The 19,466-nt window shown below is 45.9% G+C and overlaps 1 protein-coding gene across 5 annotated transcripts in view; it reads right to left on the minus strand.

Annotated features, from left to right (window-relative positions):
* ADAM15 (ADAM metallopeptidase domain 15) overlaps window positions 1–19,466 on the minus strand; it is a 583,228-nt gene that overhangs the window by 149,708 nt on the left and 414,054 nt on the right. For all 5 annotated transcript variants that reach the window (XM_069650163.1, XM_069650162.1, XM_069650165.1 and 2 more), the window contains one exon: window positions 18,211–18,307. In XM_069650163.1, coding sequence (XP_069506264.1) covers window positions 18,211–18,307 — 97 coding nt within the window. The remainder of the gene's footprint in view (window positions 1–18,210; window positions 18,308–19,466) is intronic.

Here is a 19,466-nt window from a genome sequence, read left to right on the forward strand (position 1 = left end):
TGTAAATTCCGGTGATCAGTGATCACTGTGATGGTATGTCGAGCGCCAAGCAGATAATGCCGCCAGGCTTTAAAAGCGGACTTAATGGCTAACAGTTCTTTGTCCGTGATTGCATAATTAACCTCGGGTGCCGAGAATTTTCCTGACCAAAATGCTACGGGATGCAGTTGGTTGGTTTCGGGATCTCTTTGGGACAGGACAGCTCCCATGGCTAGGCTGGATGCGTCAGTCTCGACGACATAAGGGAGATCTGGACGCGGGTGTTTCAATATAGGTGCGGAGATAAACTTAACTTTTAAATCCTGAAAGGCCTGCTCGGCTTCTTCAGACCATTCAAAACGTTTATTTTTCCTCTAGAGTGCAGTTGTACCACGCGTGAAAATTCCGGGATAAACCTGTGATAGAAATTGGCAAAGCCGAGCATGCTTTTAACCCCTTTTACAGAGCTAGGGGATGGCCATTTGAGGATGGCATCCACTTTTCTTGAGTCCATTCGGACTCCTTTGGGTGTCAGGAAACTCGACTTCTGTGGGATGGAAAACACATTTCTGCAATTTAGCAAATAGTTTGTGTTGGCACAGTTTTTCAAGTACTGCCCTGACATGTTTTCTGTGATCAGATTCCGAAGAGGAGTACACCAGAATGTCATTGATATATACGACAACACAAACATCGATGAGTTCCCGAAGGACATCATTCATGAAGTATTGGAAGGCAGCCGGCGCGTTACACAATCCGAAAGGCATCACCTGGTACTCGAATAATCCGTATTTAGTACGGAAGGCAGTTTTCCATTCGTCGCCTTCTTTAACTCGTACCAGATGATAAGCCCCCCGGAGATCTAACTTGGTGTATATGCAAGCGTCCTTCACCTGGTCAAGGAGTTCAGGGATCAGAGGCAGAGGATAACGGTTTTTAACCGTTATCTGGTTCAATGTGCGGTAATCGATACAAGTTCTAAGGCCGCCTTCTTTTTTGGGCACGAAGAACAAAGCCGAGGATGCCGGGGATTTTGACGGGCGAATAAAACCATTAGCTAGGCATTGATCCAAATATTGTCTCAAATGCAGATTCTCGGGTTCGGTAAGGGCATAAATCCTGCTACAAGGGGGTTGTGCACCGGGCACCAGATCGATTTGGCAATCGTACGATCTGTGAGGAGGTAACGTGTTGGCCTGTTCCTTTTGGAAGACGTCCTGAAAGTCTTGGTATTCCGGAGGTAGTTGCATGGAGGTAGAGGTTACAGATGCTAGATTAATCTTCAGGTTTTCTGGGAAGCAGGTTTGTGTACAATCCGGGAAGGTTATTCTCTTAGCTCGCCAATCAATTTGAGGATTATGTGTCTCTAACCAAGGGATTCCAAGAATAACCTGAAACTGTGGAGTCTTGATTACATCAAACACAACACCCTCCCGATGGCCGTCGGGACCAAGAAGAGTCACCTCAGTAGTGGAATGTGTTACCGGTCCAGAGGCAATTTCAGTTCCATCGACTGTGGTGATGACATCTTTGCTGGTTTTAAGACGGAGAGGGAGGTTAATCCTAGAGACCAATTCACGATCCACATAGTTTCCAATAGCCCCACTATCGCTGTATGCCTTTATTGCATGCAACCGCTTAGGCTGTTCTGGATCTACGAGAACCATTGGCACAATGAAATGCGAGGTCTGAGAGTTAGTTTTCAAGCTCGGCAAGCAGACCCCTACACTTGTCGGGCGGAGTCGTTTCCCGAAACAGAGTCTTCATGGTTTTGATCAGCGGCTCCTACCGCCTTTAGGGGCGGTTTTGCCGGGCATAGGCTCAGAGACATCAACTCCCTTGGGATTAGCATGGGTCTTGACCAACACCCGGGTCTCAAACCTGGACCGATCTGCTTTTCTGTATTGAAGTATGTGATCCAATTGGACCACTAAGTCTATATACTCTGTGCATTCTTGGGGCGGATTTACAACTTGGGCCAAGACATCTTTAAGTTCTCCGCGAAGGCCTCGATAAAACAACTTGACTCTTATCCTCTGGCGATCCCGTTTCCACAATTAGTCTATTAAAGGTTGCAATATAGGATAGGAGGTCCTGATTGCCCTGTCGCAGGGATAGAAGTTCGTCATCCAGAGCCTGCCCCTGAGAGTGTCGAGCAAATAACCTTTCCATGCTTGCTTGAAACCTTTGAAAATCACGGAGAATCGGGTCATCTTGAGTAACCAGTGGAACTGACCAATCGGCAGCGCAGCCGCTGAGATATGACAATACAAAGGCTACCTTGGTCTGATCATTAGGGAAGGCCCCAGGTCTGCATAGGAAGTGCAAATGACACTGATTCATGAATACGGCTAATCGTTTGGGGTCCCCAGCAAAACGTTCGGGTGGGGCCAGCGGCATGTTTCCAGGTAGATTAATCTGCACAGGGTTACTGGAAACCACAGGAGCGGGGTTCCCTCCGGAACCGGGTAGAGGAGTTTGCCCAGCTTGACCTTGCAAAAGCTGTCTGGCCAGGTCATCAGTTCTTTCCTTTGATATTATTAATTCCCTCCTGAGGGCATTAGTCTCTTGACGAGCGGCATGTACTTCGGCCCGTAATTCCCCCAGTAATTGGGCCAACTGATCAGTCTCAGAACTTTCGATAGCGCCTGGGTAGGAATTTGTAGGAAGGCTTCGCATTCTGTTACGCTCACCTGACCCCCACAGAGGCGCTGGCCTGGTTTGCGCTGCTGTGACCTCTTCTAAGGTGATGCGCAGGGTTCGGAAGACGGACTGGACCGGGCCCCCAAATCTGGCTTGTCTGGCTTGCAGAAGTATCCTTCTGTAGGCGAAAATAGGGGATTAACTGTCTGCGGGATAATGCAATCGGCCTCCCACTTTCCCCTCTCACCCTCCTCGAAACCCTTCTGTGATTTCTCGTAGCGTCTCACCTTAGGGCCTGGAAGGACGAGCTCTCCATCCTGCTTCTGATGCAGGGGCGCGTTGGTATCCAGTTACTTCACTGGATTTTCGGATTGGTGAGAACCAAACTTGCTTGGCTTCCAGGTAAGTTTTTTGATAAGAGGTTCCCCTTGTGTCCATGCATTAATGTACTAATGCTAGTGTCTTTTTCCCCATAGGGGCCGGGGTACGGAATGCCGGGGAACAGGCACCGACCCGCGATGAGAGGTGAAATCCTTGTAGAAATCAGGTAAGTCTTTAATGAGCGTTTTTTGGTAATGTCTTTTCATTCGCTCATTAACGCTGATGTCTCTTTTTCCCCTTACGGGCCGGGGTCTGGAAATGCCAGGATGCGGCGCGGACCCGAAATGAAGAGGGAATGAATCAACAGGTAAGTCTTAACATGGAGATTTAGCTTTCCTTATTCCCTTCTCTCTCTCACCTTTTGTTCTGGTCTTTTTCTCCCTAGGCGCTGGGGCGTGACTGCGAATCCGGATGATCGCTGCTGAACATGGAGGCGCCCTGTAAAGGTGGGTGGAATGCGGTGCTGCAGCGATCGACGCGATGAGCTTTTAAATAAAAGTCTTCCTTTTCAGGATTGTCGGCGAGATGTCTCTGGGATGCAGATTAAGCAGGTAAGGACTTTTCCTTCTTCTGTTCTCTTCTTCTCTTCCTTCGCAGGTGATCCAGGATGCTGGCAGGCGTGGCAGAAGTCAGGATGCAGGAGCAGACACAGTGAGCGTCCAGCTGCTAGATGCAGAACAACGCGAAGCGCATGTGGCTGTTCGGGTGGGGTTTAAATAGCCTTGGAAGAAGTCCCAGGTATGTATCCTTCCTCCAATCAGGTATGTATCCTTCCCCGACCACGCCCGGATGGTAAATTAGTCCCACAGGTAAAGTAGTTCCTTTCAGGCCTCAAGGAGGCCGGGATCCTGCAGCATGGTCTGCATCAGGTAAGTGCACCCAAGCACTCCCATAATGAGCCTGGCGTCTATGGCGCCAGGACTGATGTCTTTTATGAGCATGGCGCCATAGGCGCCAGGACACTGTCCAATGGGCCCCTAAATGGGGTTGCTGGGTCCTTCCTTGGGGACTGGATGTCAGCTTTCGGGGACGCAGGGCTTGAACCGGCTCCCCGGGAGCGGGCATCATGACACCCTCTTTGTCAGGTAGACTGCCCCTCTCCAGTGGCGGCTGGTGAGTTTTAAAGCTGGTGGGCCGGTAAGTTCCCAGGGGGTCCGGGCCGCTTGAAATTCTTTGAAAAATGGCCTCCAAAATGTGCTATTTACTGTCAAAACCCACCAAAACATAACATTAAAAGCATTAGGTTTTACATACTAATGGTGGTAAATTATTCTTACGTGTGGAAGTGTATTTTACAGCAGCTTGTATTGAGAATAGCTGGTACTATAATATATGCATAAAGAAATTCATCATTATATAGTAAGTATTAGTAATGATGGAAAAATATAATTTTGTCATGCTGTTACTGGCATTCATATGCGTTCTATATGTAATGCCAGAGCCCTTTCCATGGATGACTTACCTCTAGCTGGAACCAGCTAGCCTGTACGTAAAGCGAAATCATTTATGTAAGTACATGTCAAGTGCCCAGCGGTAATGCCCTTGCAAGAATTAGCACAGCAGAAATTAACACCAAAATTAAGGAGTTTGGAAATTTGGCGGAATGGTAAATGTGGCAGCAATTCCATTTGCCGCCATTTTTTCTTGTTATTTCCAAACTTGTAATACGGCCCATAGAGTGAAACAGAGACAGAGAAAGATTGCAGAGAGAGGGAGTGTGTGTGGGAAAGAGAACGAGTGTGAGGGCACTAGACACGTGACATGTGCGATCTTCTTGCACCATCCCCAAGGCTTGACAGCCACCTCAAACGTCAGCAGCCAATAACATCTAATGTTGCAGGCTCAACATCCTTAGCAGCCGTGCAATTGGCCCCACCTCACCTATCACTCCACAAAGACTGAACAGTAACATCATGAACGCTGAGGAGGAGTAACGAATGAAAGTGGTGAGCATTAGTAAGATTGGGCTGAGTGCCATTTCTATGGAAAATCTGATGCAGAATCAGGACTGGAAGCGGGTGGCCACAGTTTGCTTACATCTGGTTGCAGACCACATGCTTAAGAACTTTGGCCCTCATTAATCCCAACGAACAAATGGGAATTCATGTTACATAAAAGAGGGAGAAGCCTTTGGAGTCAGTCATGAGAATTTGGGCCTGTAACTAATAAGAGGAATGGTCACAAGATGGATCCTACCCATTTAAAAAAAACAAACAAAACAATAGAACAGAAGGCATGTTTGCTGCCCAGGATCGAGCTTCTCTGAAAAAAATGGTAAACAGTACTTAAAGCAAATTGAAGATTAACAGAATAGTAGTGCCATCAACAATTCACCAAATCTCTGGATTAAAAACCCAACGTGCAGGCTACAACATTCAAACTTAACGAAAACAGTCATATACAGGTCTCATTGCATTCAGTCTCTGGAGGATAGCTCAGGGAGGGGCAGTGTGCTCACCATGGAAGCAAGACGACACAGAGCAACACAGGTCCGCGCTCAGAAACCTCTGGATATTAACTAAGCACGTTATAAATAACCTATCATATCATTTGTTCTGGCATTGCCAGTTAGCTATGGCAACTTTATCAACACCATGTGAACGATCTAGCTTTCCCATTTCTTTAAGCATCAAGAGTTGTGAACACAAGGCAATTCATATTGAAAAAGCAATTACTAGTTTAACATAACGGACTACAAGAGCAAACATAGGATTGGCACAGATGTGCACCCGAAATTCAAAAATCACACCACAAAAGAAGAGATAACTGGAAATCATCCATCGTTGACACCTCTCGCACTGAATCCCATGGGACAGATACACAGGCCCAGGCCCATGGGCACGGCAGGCAGCGTTGCCTTTTCGTGCCTTAACACGGGCCAGGCAAAGGTTTGCAGCTGCTGCCCACATCTCTGACAGTCGGACGATCTCTGACCTCCACCTGCTCCCCTCCGTTGCCTTTCTTTTCATACGAGTTCCTATGCCCAGGCCCCTCCTAGATCGTGCTTGGACACACTGCTCACCCCCGCCACGCGCTGCTTCCTCGTGAGAGAGGAACAAGTTCCACTCTTCTCAAATTTCTCTGGCCTTCCCGTGCACAACAGCTTTGTTCCATCGATGGGCTCTTCAAATACCCCAGTTCACAGTGATGGTCTTGGACTCAAGTCTCCCGACACTGTGACCCTGGGTTACCTCAGAGCCTGCAAACTGCTGCAATGCATGCTTCCCGCCCCCTGACATGGTGAAGTCTGGCTGCCCCGATCTCCAACTGGAGAAGATGGCACATAGGCAAACACACACTTCATTGAGATGCACTCACCTAGATCACACAGTCGGAGAGGGCAAACTTCTTCGGCCTACTGTTCTTTCTCTCTGGTGGCGGGCAGCAAGGCAGCTAAACAGGTTCCAATCACGAGGACGATGGAAGAGAGAGAGAGAGTGTGGGTGCATGCAGCCTGGGGCCCTGGGCCATCACCCCACCCCCACACTGAAGTCATTGGCTGCTTCCTGAATAGATACAGTAATCTCATTGGCTGTTTGCCAGCCTTTCGTAAACAGCCAACGAGATTACTGTATCTATGCAGGGAGGGAAGGAGACTAGTCCCTCCCTCCCTGCAGATTACAGATCTTCGCGCTGTTTGCGCACATAGTGAAACTGGCGGGGCCACCCCTCGAGCGCCCGCCAGCATCCTAATTAAATGGGTTACGTAAAGTGCGTGGAACTACGAGCTCCACGCACTTTACTATAAGCAAATGCAGTGTAAAACGGGACGCGCCCCGCTGTTGCAGCCGGCCCATGAAAAGGAATCCTAGTCATGGGCCGGCTGCAACAATAGGATGTAACTGTCACCAGTGGCTCGCCACAGTGCCCCCACGAGGTGAAAAATATAAACAGATTCAGAAGAAGAACTTCTGAACTTCTTCTGAATGTGCCTGTACTAACACCTGGTGGGGGCCTAAGTGGAGGGGGGGGCGGTGCCCTGCCGCCCTATGATAGCGGCCGCCACTGCCCCTCTCTATACTCCTTGGACTGCCGGTCCTTGCCGGAGATCTTGTGCTGGCGGAACACCGCTTTTACGTGGCATACCTTGCAGGAGCTACGTGCGGAGACTGCTCCTTGCCCCGCCACCTGCTTCCCCCTTTTGTCCAACAATGTCCACAGCAGGTAGGCCCAACTCCCTTAGCCCTTTGTGTCTGATCCCCGCCTCCCATTGCAGGTGTTCCTAGGCTGGGAAAGTGCCGTTATTCGGGGGAAGCTGGGCCCTTATCGCTACCACCAGACGCCCCTGCCGCTTAGGCTCCCAAGAGGCGCTGGTCATGCGAAGGGTAAAGACCCTTCCGGTTTATGAAGGAAGCCGTGCCCTCATTGCTACCACCAGACGCCACTGCCGCTTAGGCTCCCAAGAGGCGCTGGTCCGAAAGAGTGAAGACCCTTCTGGCCTTGCAATTGCTCATCCACCGGCTCCTGTTTTTAACCCGGCTGTCTGGCCAACTTGTTCATCACACTGCACCCACAATAGGTTCATCACCATCTTTTATTAGGCAAAAGCTCCCCAACCAACTTACCCTTGCTGCCTGCCCTTGCAGGAGTTACCATGCTGGGAGAGCACTGTTCCTGGCGGTTGCGGTTGAGCTGTATTCTTTTTGCTTGATTTTCAAAAACCGGGGAGATGGGCCATCCTTCCTCTAAAATAGACCCCCCATTCCTTACATAGGTCAAAGCTCCCTTGCCATAGACCCAGCAGACTGGCTACTCGTAGGTGATCCCAGGCTGGAGGAGAGTCGATACAGCTCAGAGACCGTCTGTGCTAAACCTTGTTTCCTTCTCGGCCTCCCCAAACCAGCTTTCTGGTCATAAGTGAGTGGCATCCCACTAACACCTACATTGCTACTTAACAGATGGACCACCATCACTGGTACTTGTTTCTAGACCCGGAAGGATTGAATGGGTGAGTCGGCCTTGCCAATGTGACGATCTATGACCCTCTCCCAATGCTGCCTGACACATGGTCCCGATCATAACTTCTGGAATCTTGCTGTTACCTAGGTCAACCATCCCCATAACAGAATTCTGTTTGTTTTTTTAATTGGAAGTCGGTATGCTGCACCAGGCCCACACAGCCTGATGACATCATTTCTACTCCTGTCCCTTTGCTCCCCACTGAACCCCCCGTTGTCTGACACTTAACCAGCTTGTTGTCCCATTCCCATGGAGTTATCATGCTCCAATGTAACCGGCCCCAGCACACAATCAATCGTCAGCTGCTTTATTACCCCCTTACTTTTACCCAGAGTCCTGCGTGATACAGTGCCTCTCCAATTCCGTACCGTTCTCCAGAGCTCACCTATCGATCATTTCCAAGGCATACCTGAGCACATAACTATGAGCACTTTCCACTATACCTAATGACCATGTTACAAGCCGGCTACTCTGACCATGGGAACCCCCTGGCACTTTTAACAAATCCCTACTGAACGAAAACCTTCTCCTTTGTCGGTGGGGCGGGCGTCCTACTGCAGGGGCTGGATGCTACCTGCTGTAGGACGCCCCCTCATTATAAAGGGCTTCCCCCGCCCTTTTCCATTGTTCACCCTTCGCTGGCTTTTTGGAGTCTTTGGTGATGTTTCGCACCTGGGCCCTCCCCTTACCCAAAGGGAGGGGGAGGAGCGGTAGCGGAGGACCCTGCAAGGGTTACCGGGCCGCCTCCTCCATTTTCTTTGTTTCTTTCCCGTCGCAGCTTCATTACTGCACTGCACCCACTCGGTCTCAGGGCTGGAGACTGCTCAGGCGGCCACGAACTTTAGACAGCTCGGTGATGGCATCCAAGAATGCTAAATTACTTGGACTGACTTATAATTGCAAACACATTGCAGGTTAATAGAAAGTAATTACAAAGCTGTCCACTTTGTGTGTATATATAGAACAGGGAGTGTTTGCCGAGTGTTTGGCAGCAAAGAAGGAGAAGGAGAATCCCCGTTACCCATACCCTCTGCTGGAGTCTGTTCTGGAGTCTGTTCTTTATTTCTACATCTGGAACCCATAAGAACCACCCACAGACGCGGAGCGTAGCAGAGTGTTTGCCGAGTGTTTGGCAGCAAAGAAGGAGAAGGAGAATCCCCGTTACCCATACCCTCTGCTGGAGTCTGTTCTGGAGTCTGTTCTTTATTTCTACATCTGGAACCCATAAGAACCACCCACAGACGCGGAGCGTAGCGGAGTATTTGCCGAGTGTTTGGCAGCAAAGAAGGAGAAGGAGAATCCCCGTTACCCACACCCTCTGCTGGAGTCTGTTCTGGAGTCTGTTCTTTATTTCTACATCTGGAACCCATAAGAACCACCCACAGACGCGGAGCGTAGCGGAGTGTTTGCCGAGTGTTCGCCGATGTGTGAACAAATGGACTCCGAAACACCAGGAGAACTACATCCAAGAACACGGAGCAAGGTACGTGCATTAGACGACCTGGCTGAGAAACAGCCTTTTAACTCATCATTAGTCACCACAGACAGTTCAGCTAATTTAAAGACAGCTATCAAAAACATTGGAAAACAATGTAAAAAATTTCCAGTAGATCTACGCCCCAACAAAACATGCAAGTTGACAAGTAAGATACTCACAAATGAGATGTTTCCACCCATCCCGTCGGGTGACTGTTCCTCGCCACTATTGAGCACTTGTGCGGCGCCTGGGGGGTTGCCGCTGGGGCCTGGGGAGACGTGTGGCTGCCATTACGATTCTGGCCCCCGCCGTGATGAGAGGAGCGTGGTCGCTGTGGACGGGATCGGTGTCCGGAGCGACCAGCGGGATGGATGGTGTCGGGAGGGCGGAGCGAGCGGGGTGCAAGAGTCGCCTGCACGCGCCGAGTCAATGGTGCGCGTGGATAGCGGCGGCCCCACTGCGGCGTGCCACGGGCGAGGAGAGCCGAGCTGTGGAGCGGGTGTTAGAGCTCTGAGCTCCGCCGCGGCCCCGTGGTGGGAGGGAGCGGGTGATCCGAAAGGAGTGAGCGCTGAGCCTCGAGGAGGCGATGAGCTGGGAGAGCTGCCCATGACTGTGGGCGGAGACTGCCGGGAGCCCGAATGGACTGCGGATGCAGCACGCACAGAGAACAGAGTTAACCCTCTGTTGTCTGGGGGCGTAGAAGGACCAGCTGAAGGGCATGCTTCCACGAGAGGAATAAGGCAGCTGAGCCCCTGCAACCAGCACGCCATGGCCAAACAACTGGCCCCTGAGGGAAATCAGGCAGTCTCCGTTAGTCCCACACTCTCAAATGAAATGAACAAAAATAAAGAGCCTAAAACTTATGTTGAAGCCCCAAAAAAAAGCACCAGCATAAAAAGGATGAATATTGGTGCAGAGGAGGATCAAGAGAAAAGCTTAGAATATCACAGTTTACAAAATCTGAAGAAACAGACAAAAAAAGATGCCACTCTACATCCGAGATCGGCACGCTAAGATGGCATTTTAATAGAAAACCTGCCCCTTCGGAAATGAGCGAAGCCGTAAAGAGTGGCAAAATTCAACCGAATAAAAATGCACATGAAAGCTCCATTTCAAAAACTGTGCTAAAGGAAAATGACATCGCATTTATAAGAAATGTGACTTCTGAAATAACAGATGATGACCTACTATCAAACACAGCAGAGATCATAGACACTCAAAAAGAAAACCCATCTGTAGGGAAATTCGATGCTATGAGCATTAATGCAAAGGAAAGTCCATACGAAATAAGTCAAAAAGAAAATATAGCAAAACAAGGCGGTGGAACTGTACAAACTGAGTCCTGGGCCTCCAAACGCCCTCGAATTCACTCACCAGAAAACAATACCCTGAAAAACTCACTTAAAAATAGCCTGAGTGATCTATCAAGCACGACAACTAAAGTACCCACGAATAGCGAAAACATAATTACAGTCACGTCTGAAACAGAAAATCACAGACAAAGGCCTTCTGAAGAGAGAGAGATAAATAAGCAACGTGTCTCAGAAATAAAAGTACTACAAGACCACATCAAAAATGTATCATCAAACACAAAAAAAGGTACAAAAGAATTGACGTCGTCAGAGGAAAACTCCTCAAGCTCATCAGAATACAGCTCAAATGAGAGAAATATGAAGAATGAAAAATTTTACAAAGACGGAAAAATGGCGCTATTTATGGAACGACAAATGAAAAAAAGTGGTTAAAAGAGGCACAGGAAGCAATCATAGCATCTGTATCGGTAACTATGGCTCCTTTTCTAAAATTATATGAAACTTTAACTGAAAACCAACGAGACCAATCGACATTGATTGCTTTAATGAACAGCAAACTGATCTACGTGGAATCAGTTATGGACCATATTAAAGAAAAGAGAAGCCGGGAGAAAGAAATGGAGGGAGTGGTCCTAAAAACACTGATTGATTTATTGCAAGATGCAAAAACCGATAAACAACATTTTTTAGAAGGGATTCGAGAAATCATCACAACTTTAGCCCTCCACCCGATCAGGACTGATCCAAAAACAGGAGCGTACACACAGGAAGAACAAAGAGAAGTCCACCACGCTCCATCTGTGTCCGGACTTGAAATAACACAGTCCGAGGAACATGAAGATTATGAAGCCCATGATTCCATGCCCTCAAATACGAGATTAACCCCGAAACAAACACAGATTGAGAATGAAAGGAGCCAAAATATTACATCTGAGACTGCTGGAAAAATACGGGAAAATACAGGAAAAGCGACAACAAGTGCTTTTCCCATATTTGATTCTAATACAAGTAAAAAGACAGAAGTAGCAAATATAAATATGACACAAAGATCAAAAAAGCACATGTAAAACAAAAAACGTGATCCCCAAAGAAAAGAAGAAGATTGGCGGGTCATGGGGTCTCTTGCGAAGCACAAAAGATACAACAGAAGAAGAGTCGCATAATACTATACCATGCAGCAAACCAATAGAGAACCACCCTCAGTTGACCTTAGAAAAGAGCCAAACGGTCTCGGTATCTTCAGAAGACGACAATTCACATGATCGAACTATTCAAGAACTCCTAGATTGCTCTGTTTATGACGACGGAATTGGATATACAAACGAAATACAGGAAAGAGTAATAACGGATTTCAATATTTACGAAGCTGAAGAATTATGCATTGATCCTAGGGAGGTGAATAAAGAAGAGTTTCTAACCCTAAGCGAAAAATTAAAAAAATGCACAGCAAAATACTCCAAAACAAAAGAAATGAACGAATGCTCTTCACAAAAAAAACACAATTGCTTAATCCAAATAATACACAACAAAATGAAACAAGAAAAGAAAATTGGCTTTCGAGCGACAAACAAGGAAATGCTAGAATTACCGACATAAAGCACAAATGGATGAAGCAAAAACCTAAACCACCGAAAAATAGGGTTGTAATACTCGAAAAAATAGCAAGAAGTTCGGATGGCCTGATACTTAATAGATCAGCAGTAATGAAACTTTTACAATACATTCCACAATTGAAAACAATAAAATCAGAAGAAATACTGACAGTAAGCTTCCCTGAAGAAACGCGTGTTGACCTGGTAGAAATTACAACAAACTCGGTGTTACTTGCCACTATAATGTTAGAGGCACACGAGAACTTTCGAGTACTGGGCTTTAAAATCTCAGAACCAGTAGACTACCAAAACATCAATGATAAACCAGGAACCAGTGAAAAAAGTAAAACTGTGTTTTTTGAGAAGAAATTCTCGGAAGATGAAGAAGCACACCATATCAAATCGAAAATTGAAAATAGAAAGACAAATCAGAGAGAGAACTACCAGTATGACCTGAGTGACTCAGGTAGAAGCAAAAACACAACATACTTAACTACAGAACCATCAAATAGAATATTAAAAAGAAACGGAAATGAAGATCAGATTCAAAGGCACGAAAAAGAGCATTTAGATAAAATAAAAATAACCATAAGAAGAACTGAAAAAACAAGTGAATCAACAAATCCCCAACAAACAACAAAAGAGGACCCGAAATATTGGAATTGGCTAGCCGGCACTCTTGCCACTAAACCAAAATTATAGCCATCCAAAAAAATCTACACTGATCGATGGAAAATAGGAAGCTCGAACACCAGAGGTCACAGCCATCTCTTTAGTGATTTCAATCCATCCTTAAACGAGCTAGACATAATATGTATTCAAGAATCATGGCTAAAAATTGCCCCATTTAAGGAAGGATTCACTGTGCTATGCAACCCCACCAAAAGAAGTGCGCTTGGAAGACCATCAGCAGGTCTTTTGATATTAATCAAAAACACGTCAGAAATAAAAGTAATCGAATCTAAGAATATTAACCCGTATATACAGGCAACGGTCATAAATTTCCAGCTCGAAGCTCCTAAAGTCAAGCAAATAATGCTAATATTGAATGTCTATTGGAACCCTCAAAACATCGAAAGCGAATGCCTCATAGACCAAATAACGGAATGCTTAGATGGAAAAATAGAAGCATACAAAGATCTAAATATCATCATCTGCGGTGACCTTAACGCAGATTGCTTTGAAGAAAATAAAGCAACCCAACATGATACAACTCAAAAAAATGACCAAAAACGCAAACGTGGAAAAAAATGGAATGAAGAAATGGATGCAAGGAGATTACATAGATTAAATGGGAACACGAATGGAGATATACCACCAGCAAAGACCTGGTCAAATGGCACTGCAAGTAACACACTAGATTATATGTTTGTGTGTGAACGATTATTAACGAAAATTCAAAGCTTCAAAATAACACCTTCAAACTATAGCGATCATGAACCAATCATCGCAGAATTCCTACACTGGGAAACCCGAATAAAGCAAAAATGGGACGTAAAAATAGAGTTAGAACACGGCCTAAATCGATTAAGGTTGAAAAAAAGTGATTTCGACACTGTACTAGAAAATCTAGAAAAGTGACAATCCAAAGAAAAAAAGTCTGTAGAATATGATACATCGCTACAGATATTTAGACAATACTCTGGAAAATACCTAAAACCAAGAACTAAAAAACTACATGTATATGACCCAGTAGTAGCGATAGAAAAGAGACTATTAAGAAAAGATCTACGTGCATTAAAAAATGGGAAGAACAAAGACATGAAAGCAATGCTGCAAAAAAGAAAACAAAAATACAAAAACTGGCAGAAAACCCACAAAGTACAACTGCTACAACAAGATGCTGAAGCCATGCAGAAAGCAATATCTAATGCAAACAGCAGGACATTGTGGGACCTACTAAATGATAAACAACCAACAGCGGCGATCTTGAATCCAATAGCAGAAACCGTATGGATTAAGCATTTTGCAAAATTGTTTAATGAATCAAAAACGCTGGACATGGAAACTAATACTAAAGAAGAAAAACCAGGTCTGTGGGAAATCCATTTCGATAAGGAGGAGATAAAGTCCCTAATCTTAAGAGCGAGCTCCTCAAGAGCTCCAGGACCTGATGGACTATCAAATGCAGTATTAAAAGAAGACCCGGAAAAATGGGCAACCTTCTGCGAAAGACTCTTCAAGAGGATTGTGAAACAGGGACAAATACCAAAATCATGGAAGTCGGCCATTATTGTCCCGATCTTCAAAAAAGGCAATAGGATGGACCCGGAAAACTACCGACCAATTGCCCTATTAGATTGTGTTGGGAAAATCTTTGCCACCCTCCTGTTAAAACAACTGAAAACGTGGATTAAGGAGTCCAATATATATGATAAAAGACAATCAGGTTTTGTTGAGAACGTGGGTTGCAACTTAAATCTGTTTATTCTAGGACTGATGAAAAGAAGAGCCTATATAAACAAACAAAAACTGTATACAGCAAGTATTGATTTACGGCAAGCATTTGACAGTGTGAAAAGAAGCCGTCTCTGGGAAAAATTGGCCTCTAAAGGCTGCCCGACAGATCTCTTGAAAGCCATCAAAGAGCTGTATGCTAAAACCTCAATGAGAGTCAAATTAGACCAAGATGGCAATCTATCCAAGGAGATAAAAACAACAAAAGGCCTCAAACAAGGATGCCCGTTAGCAGCTACTTTGTTCTGCTTCTATATCGAAGACCTAAAACACTGTTTCGGAAACAGCAGGACCTTTCCACCAAAATTGAATTGCAGACCGATTAATCATCTGCTCTATGCAGACGACCTGATAATTTTAGATCACACTCAAATTGGTCTGCAAAGGGCTTTAAATCAGGTCGAAAAATATATAGAAAACAATGACCTAGAAATAAATGCAGAAAAAACCGAAATACTAATATTCGGTGATAAAAGATGGAAAAAGACAAAAAATGAAGAATGGAAAGTAAATGAAACCTGGATAAAACCATGTGACGAAATGAGATATCTGGGATCACAAATAAGTGGAATAAAAAATGAAGAGCCCTGGAAAAGGATGCTAAAGGCAAAGACAAAACAGCTCAAGCCATCATTATCAATAAAAGATATGGAAAATTCTCCCTTCGACCAGTGATCATATTTTACAGATTGAAAGTAATTCTGATATTGATATATGGAGCAGAAACTTGTATGAACATCCCAGAGAAGTTTTGGACCACGCTAGAAGGTTTGTTCTGGAAAAAAACTTACCGATACCAAAAGCCACTCCAATGACGGTAATCAGACACGAACTGGGCCTAACATTGTTATATATACACATTCGTTATAATAAACTAATGTTGTATAGAAAGATAACGAATAATACAATGCCGCCCCAATTCGAATTACTCACAAAATTCAATAACTACGAAGAAAAAGTGATAGAAGATTGGAAACGAGAAAACGAACAAACTCTGACAGAATTTACCCTCAAATCCCAAACTTTAGCAGAAAACCCGATAGCTATAAAGAGAGCACTTTGGGCTGAAGACTGGTCGAAAACTGAAATCGAAAGAGCTCGGTCAAAAACGCATACACTCTTGAAATCTAACTGTGGGGTGATGACTATTATACCAGATTATCTGAGAAAGTTTCCGAACTCAAAACAAAGAGATCTGTTACTACGTTTCAGGTTGAATACCTTGCAAAATAAAACAACAAAAGCAAGATATACTAGAGAGAAAATATGCACAAAGTGCAGATTGTGCAACAAAGGTGAAGAATCACTACACCACTTAGTGCTATTTTGCACAGAACTGAGAGAACTACGAAATTTGTACTTAACCAGTAATATCACTGACTTATGCGGCCTAGATGCAGAAAAATGGTGGAGCAAAATTTATGCATGCCAATCTCCAAAAATAAATTTCATAACAGTCAAATTTCTGGAAAACACACTAAAAAGGCTAGACCTAATTGATGAAGGAAATGCATTACAAAAACTGAATTGAATTGGCTAAAAGGACTCACGGTGCAGCGTTGATGTAAATATTTTATTGAACATTATATTGGGACTTAATTCAATTTTTATCTGCTTGATGTTGTCCGACTGTGACAGATCTTTTTGTAAGATGAAATGTTTTAGTGAAGGTGAAAGGTTTGTAATAAACCAAATACACTTAATAAAAATTTTTTTTAAAAAAGAACAGGGAGCATAGGGAATGCAAGCAGGGAGTAGACTTTGCACAGCGCCCAGGGAGGATGAGAGGGAGAACGTCCTTTTCGAGCACAAACTAAACAGTGCCCAGGGAGAACTGGGGAGAGCTCTCCTCTCATGCATGACCTGTACACTGCCCAGGGAGGATGGGGGGCGGGGGGAGAGAGAGTGCAAGCTCTCCTTCCATGCTAGCAGCTGGGCAGTGGTAATGGGAGATGTGTATGTGTGTGTGTGTACACAGCAACTCGTTGCTCACAATGCGGCCATACCCACACCAAAACATCCTGGCGCCAGAACATCCCAGCGGCAAACTGGCCGCGCTGAAATGGGCACTCTAAAACGGGCTCTGCGGCCAAACGTCCGCACCAAATCGGCCGGCTCTGTGAAAAAGTCCCTGTTGAACTGTTGTGGAAGACAGGTATTTTAAATCGCGCAGGGATTGCGCCAGATAATCTACAGCATGAAACACAGCTCCTTTTCACAGTAAATAAGCAGGATGCCTTCCTTTCCCATTCCCTGCCTGCTTAAAGGCAGCTGAGAGGGGCATCACGATGACTGCAAATTCAGCGGAAAAATCCTGCAAAGTGTAACACCGTGTTTTGGTAAAAAAATAATGCGGCAGTCTAAAAATGCATCTCAAGGAGTTATTTTTAAATTTAAACTCAAATGGGTTATGTGCACAAAAAAGTTACACACAAGTGTGCCGATATCCTTTCAGTGGGTGTGCAGGAAGCCACTGGAAGACTCCACGTGAAAGAACACTACCGAGCAGTGACATGGCGGTGCCAGGCCCTCCTTTGGTCAAGCGCAGGCGTTGTTCCATCGTAGAGTTCATCTCAATAATTCAGAAAAGGGGATTGGGCGGGAAGGCTCTCTCTCCGAGGAACCACCTCTTCCCCTCATGGGGCAGAAAGGCTGTGCCCAAATAGATTCACCACCGTATCCAGGGATAGGGTCCTAAAAAAACGTGGGTGGACTATGACGTGTGCAGTGGGACGAACGTATATTCAAGCACATTGGCATATTTAGTTTTAGGGTGTCTTTCCCAACTCAAGCACGTGCACAGAATAGGCATTTGCCAAGATAACACGTTTTCTTTAAAACACTACTTGCTAAAAAGAAATGGGGGTCTTTTGGTCCTAACATGTTTAAGTAAACGTATCCTGCAGAGCAAAGAGTCAATTGGAGTTTAATACAGCTGCGTAGAGATTATTGTGGTCGCTATGTTTTTTGTCTATCAATTGCGCGACCTGGGTTCGAATCCCGGACACGTCTCTCCATTGTAAGAGGAGCAATTTTAAACATTGTTTTTATTAATTTAAAACACAGGGTGGACGCCGTCGAGCCTCTGAAAAAAAGAGGACGGACGCCGTCCACTCGCGTGTTCCCGCAACGTGAAGCCTAATTAAAGAGGAAACGTCTCCAAATAGTGTCCCGAATGCGCCATTTTATTAACCTGTATAGCACACTGAAGGAGGGTCCCTCACTCGAGGGACCAAGACACAGAAATATAACTCTAAGTATAGAAGCTCGAATCAGTCAGTCCATGTTCAGGGGCTCTTTCATACTCTGGGCTCTCGGGGCATATTAGAGGAGTGGGCTGGCGGTCAGCAGCTGGGACACAAGGAAACACACCATGTTCATGGTAGTCCAGGGGAGCTGCGCTCCTTACCTTGCTAATGATGGGCATCACCTGCAGCTCTGTGGACTGCCCCCGCTGGGGTGGCCTTGGGCGTTCCGGGGTCGGGCGGCTTCCGGAATGGGGATATCTGCAAAAGACAGAAGCACAGGGCACCATTAACACACAGCAGAACTTTTGGAAATCTTGTTTGCCAGGCTTGTTGTTCTGCTGCTAGCTGTGCCGCCCCTGTCCCAGACCCAGGCCCCCAGCAAAGCAGCTGCTGCTCGTGCAAAGCAGAACCCTTCAGATAGATCCACCAAGTTCATTTTTCGTGCACCGATTTTAACATTTCTCCTGAACTTTCACTTTTAAAAGCCCTGTCAATTGGCTCCTATCTCCTATTTGCACACTAAAGGTATGCATTAACGAAAACCATAAAAGTGCAAGTTCAGGAAGTTAAAAGCGAAAAACACATAAAGGCAGAGGGAGTAAAACAAAGGACCAGGAGAGACCTAGGGAGTTGTGAGAAAGCAGGGGCCGCCACAAAGAGTACATTTCTAGTCTTGAACTCCGGGTGCGTCGTGCACTTTGACTCCTGTGGGAGAAATGTCCCTCCCAGAGACTACGTGGCGCCACGATGGGCTTTGCGCTCATTATTCGCAGTCGGAGGATAACAAAAGCAGCCACGTGAGATGTCGCTCCTTACGTCCCACTGCAGCTTTGGGACTAAGATGGACCATAGGAGTTCACTACCAAGGGTTACAGAATTAGGTGAATAGATCCAAGAATACATAAACAGTTTACACCCTATCCTAATTCTGCTACCTGACAGGGTTGGGGGCAAATTGACCCTCACAGGGTCCACACTCCTGGCAGACAGAATGCAGTTATGGAGTGAGTAGCTCCTTCAGGGGCGAGGGTCCCATGTCTCAGCTGTTTACTCCCCTCTCAACAATGGGGCTGCGGCTGGCAAGAGGCCAATGAGGGCCGTCACCAGCAGAATGCCATGTCTGGCCTTCTGAGCATCGCTAGGCCTGGTACCTGCTCCCAAAGCAGAATGGCATACCAATGCCCCCCCACCACCCACAATCCCCAACAGGCACCAGTCAAGGTAAAGCAGGAGCCCCATTAGTGGAGTGCCAGATCCCAAGGAGACCCTGGCAGGTCATGTTCATCGCAGGTCTTTCAGGCAGGTCACTTCTCCGTTGGCGGAATATAGAAGCTTGACCCGTCCAGGCATTTATCTGTGTAAGTGCAAAGGGACTTGGGTGGTGAGTACGGTTTGTGGCCTTATAAAAATGAAACAA

Source organism: Ambystoma mexicanum, chromosome 1p (assembly GCF_040938575.1).
Source record: "Ambystoma mexicanum isolate Mex_15411 chromosome 1p, UKY_AmexF1_1, whole genome shotgun sequence".
Lineage (NCBI taxonomy): Eukaryota > Metazoa > Chordata > Amphibia > Caudata > Ambystomatidae > Ambystoma > Ambystoma mexicanum.